We start from the raw sequence: 11,780 nt of genomic DNA, 5'->3' as shown, positions 1-11,780 counted from the left end.
TTTTCAACTGTTGTATTTTTTAATTCGATTGATTCTTTTCTATCTAGAGTTCAAAGAAATCAGGTTAACTGATGGTTGTAAATGGAATGTGGAGGTTTTCTACAATGGATCGTGGGGTAATGTATGCTACAACCAGATGGACAGAGACACAGCGAGTCTGATCTGTCAAGAACTGAACTGTGGAAAATCTGCCAGTGAACCCAGTAACTCACAAGGACTAAAGTCTAATTGGCTGGATCAATTTAAATGTCGTCCTCATGACTCAACTCTGTGGCAGTGTCCATCTTCAACCTGGGGACAGAATAACTGTCATCATAATGAGGTGGCTCATATAACGTGCTCTGGTAAATTTTTCTGTTTTATTTAGATTTCTTTTAATATTTTGAACTTTTTCAGTTGAAAAATAACTGCAACTTTGTGGGCAAATAGAGGAAATTTTAATTTAACTAAAAGCACTCAGCAATTGCATATTTAGCCTAAGTGTTTACAGTTTTTTTTTTTCATTGAATTTCTTAAAATGTAATATTATTATAATCACAGAAAAAGAAAACAATGAATCGCCTCGAAGTCATCTTTCATGTTCTGCAGCTCCAAACCAGAGACACTGTACAAGTAGGTTTATTTCAGTTTAATGAGATAACTGTATAAATAAAATACTGCAGAAATACAACTTTTCATTTATATACATATATAATGCATTAACTTATACCACGGTATTGTCGAATTATTGGTGTATAGGTGTTGATATATTTTGTGTAAATGCACAAATCTGAAGTAGTTCCGGGTTTGTGGTCCGCATTGCAGTTCCATGTTACTTTGCCACATTCTTTACAAATTGTTGCACAGTTTTATATGAACAGATCTTCATTCAGCTTTCAGTAGCAAAAGAACCATGAAGCGACTAACACACTCAAACAAACAAATTAGAGAAAAATTACAAACAGTTAGGATTTTTCCAAAATTTTAGAGTATGTTCCTCTGAGACTGAGTGGAGGGAAGGGCCGGTGCTCTGGGAGGCTGGAGGTGTATCATAACGCTGCGTGTGGTTCAGTCTGTGATGATCAGTGGGACATCAGGGATGCTCAGGTGGTCTGCAGGCAGCTGGGTTGTGGTGCAGCACTGAGTGCTGGTGGGAATGCAGCCTTTGGTGCTGGTGAAGGTGTTGTGTGGCTGAGTCGAGTGCAGAGGGAATGAGATTCACCTGTGGGACTGTCCTCTCTCCCTGAATAACCACACTGACTGCTCACTCAAAGAGGACGCTGGACTCACCTGTGCAGGTGAGAGCATAGTATTTTGTGATCTGAATCAGACATGGCTTTCTCAGAACAGTTGAAAACTGACTATCAGAGATATATTTTACCCCATATATGCAATTTCAGTGTTATTTAAATTTATTGTATTTATTCAAGCCCTTAATTAGCATGATTTGATTGTGATTTCAGCAGCTAATTTTCTTTTTTTTAATTGACAGATTTGTCTGTGTCCACTACTCCTGCCCCTACAACATCAACTTTTCCTCAAGTTTCACAGACAGACGTGACACCATCTCTGTCCACACTGATCACTCGTCCACAAACTCCTCCAGCATCTTCTCTCTCCATCCCTCCAGTGGTTTTGATTGTACTGGGAGCTGTAGTCTTACTGCTCTTACTGCCACTCATTATACTGATTCAGCAGAACAGAGTGATGAGGAGAGGTACGGCAGATCACATACTACAGTAGTTCATTTCTAACACAATGAAAACTAGATTGTAACTTTATTGTGTCTTATTCAGTGTGTCGTCGGTCATGTGTTGTGAACTCACTGCAGGTTTGTTTGTCTTTACTCACAGCTCTTTCCAATAGAAGACACAAGACTCAGACTGAAGCAGTTTATGAGGAGATTGATCACAGACTCATCACAAATAAAGATAAACACATCACTCAGAGAGGTCAGTCCATCTGAAAGTATAGTGCCTGATTTGTAGAGATAAACTGAACTAATCACTTCATTCAGAGAGGGGTGAGAGAATTTAACTGATTAATAACAGATTTGCAGATCCATGTATTTGAATTATATTAGAAGTTAATAAAAAGTCACTATCATGGTATGAGTTTGCATCTAAACAGTGTTGTGTGCTGATTTGTTATTGTGAACATGTTTCTGATGTTTCTGCTTTCTCATAACAGGAAGAGTCCTTTCTGAAGAACAGCATTCTGGGTATGAGGATGCTGATGAGATTCTTTCAGGTTAGAAGACTGAAGTGATGATGTTTCATTTTGTTACATACAAACTTGTGCAATTAATTAAAACATTCACTTTCAAGTTAACATAGGAATGTTTCCTTTATATACTGTATACCATTTAACACATAATAATAATAATAATAATAATAATAATAATAATAATAATAATAATAAAAGATCAAGCAATTTCCTAACATACTTTAGATAATCCACATTTGCTTCTTTTTTATCGTACAAATTCTTCAATCATTGCAGCAGGATATACTTCAGTTTTTTTTACAGGATATAGAATCCATAACCACATAATTTTAATGTGAATATTTCATTTTAAGCAGTTATTTATCATTGCTAATTTTTTAAGTGAAACCATATAATTTGAGCACATTAGTTTTGTTCATTGTTACAAATATAGTATGATAAATATTTGTATGATATATATAATACAGTATATCGTATATGTCAAATATAGGAAGTTTGACCGGAGAGTTTGTTTGTTTGTTTGTTTTTAGCTAATTCTGCAGTAGGAGACTCATCTGAACACTATGATGATGTCACCACCACTAAAGTCTCAAAAGGTCAGTGCCTTTGTAAACTGATCACAGGGATTTCACTTACAGTTAATTAAACAACATGAACTGTGAAAAGCTGTAAAAGCAGTGTCTGTATATTTCCTCTTTCCTTTGAACTCATTTAGAAGAGCAACAAGACACACCAGTGACCTACGATAATGCAATCACTGCTGGACTGAGACGCTGTGCCACAGGTTTGTTTATATCATTAAATTATTTTTGACAATATTTATGAATGAACACTATATGTCCAAAAGTTTGTGGACACCATATGTGCTTGATGAACATTTGATTTCAAAACCTTTGGCATCAATTTCCCCCTTTGCTGTAATAACAGCTTCCACTCTTTTGGGAAGGCTTTCCACTATACTATATGTAGTAACATGGCTGCAGGGACTTGCTCTCATTCAGACACAAGCTATCAGTGAGGTCAGGAACTGATGTTGGCCGATGGGGCCTGACTTACAGATGCTGTTCCAGTTCACCCCAAAAGTGATCAGTGGGGTTCAGGTCTGGGCTTTGTGCAGGCCAGTCAATATTTTCCACGCCAGACACAGTAAACCATTTCTTTATGGACCTCACTTTGTTCACAGGGGCACTGTCATGCTGGAACAGAAAAGGGCTATCCCCAAATAGTTGCCACAAATTTGGAAGCACAAAAAGCCCAAGCCATTACATAAAGAAACATTAAGATTTTTCTTTACTGGATTTAATGGAGTAACCAAATTCGTTAATTAGAAGGTGTGTCCACAAACTTTTGGCCATAATGTGTATCTTTAATGTATATTTTAAATAAATATATGGGCCATTTCAAAATAATATATATTTTGTACATTGATGGATCTATTTCTGTATTTTGTTGTAGATGACATACCAGAAAACTATGACGATGTTGTGATTGTGCGACAGTTCTCCAATAATAAAACAGGTGCGTGTTTAGATTTGTATCCAGACTATATTAAACATTGTATAAAATTATACCCATCTAGACTGAAGCCCGATACAGTGATTTATTATCAATATTATAGCAGCTAAATAAAGTATCGTATATAGTACATTATAGTAAATATCTGCATGTAAAGTATGTTAATTTGTGATGATGTCCTTATTAGTGTATTACAAAGTGCAAAGTGAGATTTTGTTCATTTTCATAATAATAAACACATTTATTTTCAGAGGGAGTTCAGGAGGAGTATGATGATGTGAGGGATGTCAGTGAAGATGTGAGAAACCTGCTTGGTAGGTTATTGTAACCAGTTTTATGTCACACTGAATAATTTAAGCTTAGTCTCTCTAATCATTGAAAAGTAAATCTAAATTGACTGCAAACATTGGTCCATTTATTATGTTACTTTTAGTGATGTATTGACAGGAATTTGTTCTTGTTCTCTAATAATAGACTATGATGATGTGGGGAAGGTGCCAGACAAACATGAAGGGACTGTTTAACTCAGGAACAACACATACAACCTCAAATACAAACCTTTTTACAGCTTTAGGAAATGGATGGAGTTTAAGTGATCTTATATACAAGTTTCAACTGCAATCCAGCAATGTTTTATATTACATTTAATGTGGTCATAATTATAGGTTGTATTTAGCTGATTTTCTTCTGACAGACAGAACAATGTCTTGCTTTCATGGACTTTTGAAAATATTGATTTCTCTTTCCTCTTTGCTTTAAATCAATCAACATACTACTTATAAATGAATTTTTTAATAGTTTCACGATTATAGAAAGAGGATTTATGCAATGAAGATGCTGAAAATCTTGAGATGTATTTTCTAGAAGCCACTTGTACTGTAACATGGAATCACAGACATTTCTGAATGTTGATTTTGACAATTGTTGTGCTTTTGATGATGCAGGGCACATACAACACAGCACTATTTCCATAGTTGCAGTTCCAAATTTATGCATTACACCACCAGGCCTCTGCAAAAATGGAAAGAGAGGTCAAAAAAATTACTTAAAAAAAGATATATAGCGACTTCAACTTGACTAAAAACTAACAAACTTGGTTGATTCCTGACATACAGATTCAGAAATCTGTCTGTAAGAGCAGAATCTGTACACACTTGAAATTGTTGTAATTTGTGTATTTACTTAATAGTCGATGTGAATTTACTTGTTTTGACATTTGACAGATGTTTTGTATTTATAGTGACTTACAGTGCTCTTTTGTTTGGACAGGAGCTACATGGGACATCAAACTTTGCTGAATGGTACGATAGTGATGCAGTTGGACTACCAGATCTGTTACTGTTACGAGTTCAGATAGTTCACCATTCAGCAACTGTAATTATTATGTTGGAAAAGCCAGTTCTGTGCACTCCTGTCCAAACAGCCTTTATAGTCAGTCAGCATCAGAAGTGGGAAAAGAGAATGAATGTGTGTGGAAGTAGATATCAGTGAATGAATTTGAGTAACCTGTTTGTTTAGTAAATAATAACTGTTAGTCAGAGTTTATTACAAGTGTGAATATGATGTTTATTTAGTTATAAAGCACTGAACATTTATCAATGGTCATGTGTGGTATCACACCTTTTGAATACGCCTCGTTTAATTGCTTGTATTTACGTGGGCAATTTTATATTCTATAAAGCAATATTGGCTCTTTTTTATGTTTCTACATGTTATTATCTAAATGGGAATTTCTTGTTATTTGAGGGTTATGCATCAGATGTTTATGGTTTACATTAATTTTATGTTTCACATAAATGTTTGCCATATCTAAACAATAGATGGCAGTATTGTATAAGATTTCATTGTGACTTATACATGTTAATTATGGAGCTACAACAATGACTAACGTATTTGAATGCAAGTAAATAAGCCAGTTTTTCTTGAACTTTTGGCCTAGTTTGTTTATGTTTTGAATTTCTGATATAATGTGAGATCTGAATTTTGAAACTGTAATTCTATAATCTGAATTTTTACAGCTAATTCCACCTCTAAACATTTTAAAGCAAAAAAATCTGCTGTTTAAAAATAAAAAAATATAACATTTATATGCAGCAAACATCTTCAGTTTTGTAAAATGTCACATTTCTTTTCTTACTTTAGTCATTGTTCTAGCTCCATATTTAATATTTTCATGACATTTAACCTAATTTCATCAGAAATTATGTAGACTGTTTGTGTGAATTATATCATTTAAATAAGAATTGAGTCATGTGAGTTAATTCATCTATTTTTGTTTCTATTGTAGAACTACATATATATAAACACACACACATATTTATACTTGTGGACACAGATTTATAACCTTGTAGAGTCCTTGACTTGCTGTGTTGTGTATTATGTTTAATGGCTCAATAAACCTTCTTTGGACCGAATCTAAATGAAGATTGCATGTTCTGACAGAAAGCCCTAGAGGATGGCTTGATTATTGAATCTTCTGTTCAAATATTTTATAATATGTAAAATGTACAGTTTACTTTGACCGCTCTGTGCTTTGATTGACCAATCAGAATCAAATATTCCAGAGATCCATGTAATTGTGAGTGTTGTATATCAGCATGGCTCTGATGATGCCATTTAAAAAACAGTCTTCACTCATTATATCTGAATATCCAAATTCTTGTAGGTAATATGATTTTATCCCCTATGATTTATCAATGATTTATCTTTCCATTTTAACCTCCTGAGACCCAGACAAGATTGCTGTGTGAATTTTCTATTTCCCTTTATGATTTAACCAATATATATACAGTATCAGCTTTTGTAACTAATAGCACCTGATGCATACCTGCATGCAATAAAAGCAATTTCATAGAACAGCAAATAGTTTGCCTAAAAAAGTATGTCGTCAGCTGGTTTATGTTTTGGAATTTTTAATTAATACCAAGCTATAGAAAGTGTGCCGTGTATTCATTTTTTTAATTTTTATTTTTTTTTATTAAAATAGTTTTCTCTACTTTGGGAACCAAATCTTAATGTTCTCTCACTTCATAGTCAAACAAACAAGTGGTAGCCAGTGCTGTACCATTTGAAAAATCATAAATTGGCTTCATCAATTTTAAATCAAAGTAATGGTCAACATATTCCAATGGCTGCCAACAACATTGAAATCAAAATTAACTTCATCAATTCTGAATCTAGGTACTGTTCAGTTTAGTCCAATAACTGCCAATCAAGTCGATCGGTACAAAATGTCATCTGCAGCCTGGACCTGAACTGCATAGGAAAGCTATTGGCAGCTGTTTTGCTGCCTTGCTACCTAATCAGTTAATTGCTTCACTTACAGCTATTTGTATGAATGCTCTGATCTCAGAACAGTTTGAAAAGCACCTTATTTTCATCCTACCTCCGTATACAGTCTCCAAAGGCAGTATTTTCCAGCTTTTGGATGCAGCCATTGATTCCCAATGGCCCACTGGGTCTTGAGTTTTTCATACAGTAAACAATGTTCCAGTGTGCCTAACAGTGTGCTCTCTAGTAATAATCACTGACATTTTTAAATTGGCACATCAGATGAAACTACAGGTGTTACTCTTTTGACACAAACAGATTTCAATGTAAAAACTTAATGAGGTTTCTTACCAGATGCACATTTGTATGGTCTTCTCCAAGCTCTGCTCACATAGGCCCTAGCCCAATACCCACATTTGCAGTTTTGGACTTGCCTACTCACCCACTTGTCTTACATATTTCCTGTGTTTTGCTGCAGTGTCCAAGTAGACGTGAAGAATGTGAGTGTGTGTATTGCTGAGTTCGGAATTGCATACTACCCATACTACTTTTTCTACTGTTTCCATATCTGTCGACGGCAGAAATAGTAAGAGTAGTACATGCCATTCCAAACTCAGCCTGTGACTTTTGATTGCACGTTGGGACACTTAATTAAATAATTAAAGAAGCTGAATTTAGCGCCATTTTATTTTGCCATGTTATGTTATGTTTGAATCATTTGACCCTTGAATGAAAGCCTAGAGTCTCCTGATATGAGGACAGTCAGTTTAAATAAATTTAAATTATGTATGGGGTACAGGGGAGACAAAATTCAATGTCCTCAAATGAGGATGCTGGGTCGCACAATGTTAAGTGAGGTGAATTTGGCTTTTAGTCCATGGAAATCTTAGAAAAGATACTAGAACATGTTGGTCATTATAATAATTTATCTCACACTAAAATATTTCTGTCTCGTTTATCCAGTTGACATAAATGTTTTCTCTTGTTCTTAAATCCAAAGAGTTGTTCTACAGTGTTAGTCTGTTACTGCCACCCACTGGAAGAAAGATTGTTTTGCACACAGGATAAAGGGAATGTGGAGTACAGATTAGATCACAATTGTGGTCTGTCAGGGCCATCTGGATGTTTTGCTCAGTTGAAAAAATATTTAACATTCATTCTAGATTTTATTTTTCTTAGCATTTTTATGAATTATATTTATAAAATTCAACAGTCTTTTCTGCCTCTCTGTGATCAAGTTTAAATTATTCATCATGCTTTTGGTAAATACGTTTTGATAAAAACAAAAATAAAGTGTTTCATGTCTTCAGTAAGTCAGTTTACTTTTTCATAGTTCTTACTTTGAGTGTGTATGTGTCCTCGATGAGGCATCTGGGTGGGTGGGGCGAAGAAGTCCTGATAAACCTTGATATTATTTGTGTACATGGAGAAAATCAGAATTGCCTCCTCTGATTTGTCACTGAAGTTCTTTGATGGTTTCCTCTGTTCTGTCTAATAAGGTAATAGTGAGTGTGATTGGAGGGTGTTCAACATCTCTCATTAAAGGCTCAGAAGACCCCTGTACTCCTGTTTCATCAGTGAGGAGAAGCTGGTACTGGAGATGGAGAACTGTCTGACACTCATTTTTCTGTTCTTAGTTGTAATACTCATCACAGCTGGTAAGTTTAGAAAGAGAAAGAGATTTAGAACTTGTGCACATAATCTGCAACATCACATCACATGTATTGACTTACAGTAACAATATTTAAAATGCTTGTGTTGTATTAATTATTTTCTTGGATTTATACACTCACCTCTTCGACCTCTCTTCATCTCTATCTCACTCTCATTGTTCAACACAGACAGTGTGAATGTGAGGTTGGTTGATGGTTACAGTCCCTGCAGTGGTCTGGTGGAGGTTCTTCATAGAGGACAGTGGGGAACAGTGTGTGATGTGTACTGGGATATCGCTGTCCTTTTCTGCATAACGTGGCGGCTCATTTCAGTTTATCGCGGCCGGCCCACTGGCCCGTCAGCCCCTGATCGGCCCCAAACTGCGTCGGACCACCGGGAAAATACCCGGTATGTCAGATTACCAATCCAGCCCTGCTTGCAACGTGGTAGGCCAGGGGCAAGGGGCCGTGGAAGTGAAGGCCACCCGGGGGGCATTTATCGCGGTTAATTCACCAGGGTTTCTATCGTCTCATTGAAGGTGCATAGATCGGCTCCCACTGGATCCATGATTGATGGTCTAGTCTTCTGTCACTGACACAACACAGATGGACAGATGAACCCAGTAGCGGGAGCTTTATTGAAGATGGCAAATACACAGGTAAGTCAACAGTAGATGGATGATTTGATAACTTAGCTTTATGGTGACTGAGTTCGTGTTTCTAGGAAGACTGCAGACAGAGCGCCACTCAGGAGAGCCGTAGGAGGAAGAAGAGCACTTGTGGAGAAGGAATTTGACGATTCGGACGAAGGTTAAAGAGAGTATATCCACTGATAGACAGCAGGTAAGTACAAGTGTTCAGGTGTGAGTGATTAATAGTCTGGGGAGAGAGAACGGAGTGTGGAATGAGAGGGGTAGTCCGGTGTAGATGTGACGTGTGCAGGAAGACTGGAGGTTTTTCACAGCAGCTCATGGGGGACAGTGTGTGATGACTCCTGGGATATTAAAGATGCCCATGTGGTGTGCAGACAGCTGCAGTGTGGAGTTGCCCTCAGTAACCAGCAGGTACCAGCCTGGTTTGGTCCTGGTTCTGGACCCATATGGCTGGATGAGGTGAACTGTGAGGGGAATGAGACGTCCCTGTGGAACTGCTCTTCTCAGGTCTGGGGAAAACATGACTGTAAACACAAGGAGGATGTAGGAGTCGTGTGTTCAGGTAAACAGCACACTGCAGTGGTGTGGATAATTGTTATTTCATAAATCTTGCAATTAAAGCTAGATTATATATATATATATATATATATATATATATATATATATATATATATATATATATATATATATAAAATTTTAATACTGCAGCACATTCATTTAAATGAAATTAGGTATGTAAAAGTCCTAAGCACTCATTTTAGAATAACACTTCATGTATGCTGCATGCATTAACGGTTAATTATTAACCAGTTTTGGGGTGATGATATTTCATGTTCTGCATTGTTTTTAATTATAGAATTTTATTAATTCCTTTCCATCTAGAGTTTAAAGAGATCAGATTAACTGAGGGCTGTGAAGGGAATGTGGAGGTTTTCTACAATGGGATCGTGGGGTAATGTATGCTGGAACCAGATGGACAGAGACACAGCGAGTCTGATCTGTCAAGAGCTGAACTGTGGGAGATCTGGTGTTGAGTCTTCTTCTACACCAAGAGTAAAATCAGCTCGTAACTGGCTGGATAAAGTAAAATGTCGACCACATGACTTAAATCTGTGGCAGTGTCCATCTTTACCCTGTGGACAGAATGACTGTGGTTTTAATGAGGGGGCTTATATCTCCTGCTTAGGTAAAATTATATATTTGCATGTTCTCAGCAGTCATACTTAAATATTCCATGAAGACTTAAGATCAGTTTGTTTTTAAGGATTTAAAATTTCATTTGAGAAGCTAACTTCAGGTCTCAAAGATCCCATCAGTGTGTGTTCTCTAAATTATTTAAAGATTCATTTCTCCTCAGTCATCTTTCATGTTCTACAACTCCAAACCAGAAACACTGTACAAGTAGGTTCATTTGAGATCAAATTAATTTAATCATTTTAGTTGTATAAATTAATGAAGAATTGTACATCTATCATTTCTTTCTTTATTCATTATTAATTTGTTTGATGTCTTTGCACATTTGATTATTCCACTTTCATGTTAAATATCTACACATGCCTTTTTTTTTTGGTCTGCGTGGCTGAATTCCACATTTTTTTGTCAGCTGTAGCTTATACAGTCAATCAGTTTGTGATTAATTACTGAAGAAGTGGGCAAGTGCTAATTTCTTGTGTTTTCCAATCTGTGATGTGTGATTCAGAGCATGTTCCTCTGAGACTGAGTGGAGGGAAGGGCCGGTGCTCTGGGAGGCTGGAGGTGTATCATAACACTGTGTGGGGTTCAGTCTGTGATGATCAGTGGGACATCAGGGATGCTCAGGTGGTCTGCAGGCAGCTGGGTTGTGGAGCAGCACTGAGTGCTGATGGGAGTGCAGCCTTTGGTGCTGGTGAAGGTGTTGTGTGGCTGAACAGAGTCGAGTGCAGAGGGAATGAGATTCACCTGTGGGACTGTCCTCTCTCCCTGAATAACCACACTGACTGCTCACTCAAAGAGGACGCTGGACTCACCTGTGCAGGTGAGAGCACAACACTGTGATTCAAACAGACTTGCGTCCCTTTAGAAGGGTTTACACAAATTGTATTATTTATTAATTTTAGAGCTAATGAAATGTATTTATGTATTCAAGATAACAATAGTTTCAGCCATTTTAATGTGTGTTGTTTTTTACATTGACAGATTTGGGCTGTGTCCACTACTCCTGTCCCAACAACATCAATCACTCGTCCACAAACTCCTCCAGCATCTTCTCTCTCCATCCCTCCTGTGGTTGTGATTGTACTGGGAGCTGTACTCTTACTGCTCTTACTGCCACTCATTATACTGATTCAGCAGAACAGAGTGATGAGGAGAGGTACGACAGATACACACATCACATACAAGTTCAATTCTGACACAATCAACTACCTCAGACACCAACTACAACCTAATGATGTTTATTAAACATCTGGGTTGTAACTTTAATATTGTATTTTATTCAGTGTCTGTT

The 11,780-nt window shown here is 36.7% G+C and overlaps 1 protein-coding gene across 1 annotated transcript in view; it reads left to right on the top strand.

Moving 5' to 3' along the window:
• Positions 1-11,780, top strand: part of LOC127435496 (antigen WC1.1-like) — a 102,728-nt gene that overhangs the window by 20,891 nt on the left and 70,057 nt on the right. Inside the window, exons 3-4 of the mRNA XM_051689048.1 lie at positions 48-63; positions 10,194-10,224. Coding sequence (XP_051545008.1) covers positions 48-63; positions 10,194-10,224 — 47 coding nt within the window. The remainder of the gene's footprint in view (positions 1-47; positions 64-10,193; positions 10,225-11,780) is intronic.

This window comes from Myxocyprinus asiaticus, chromosome 45 (genome assembly GCF_019703515.2).
Source record: "Myxocyprinus asiaticus isolate MX2 ecotype Aquarium Trade chromosome 45, UBuf_Myxa_2, whole genome shotgun sequence".
Taxonomy (NCBI): domain Eukaryota; kingdom Metazoa; phylum Chordata; class Actinopteri; order Cypriniformes; family Catostomidae; genus Myxocyprinus; species Myxocyprinus asiaticus.
The sequence above is the reverse complement of the archived record's forward strand: the minus strand, read 5'-3'. Positions and strand labels throughout refer to the sequence as shown.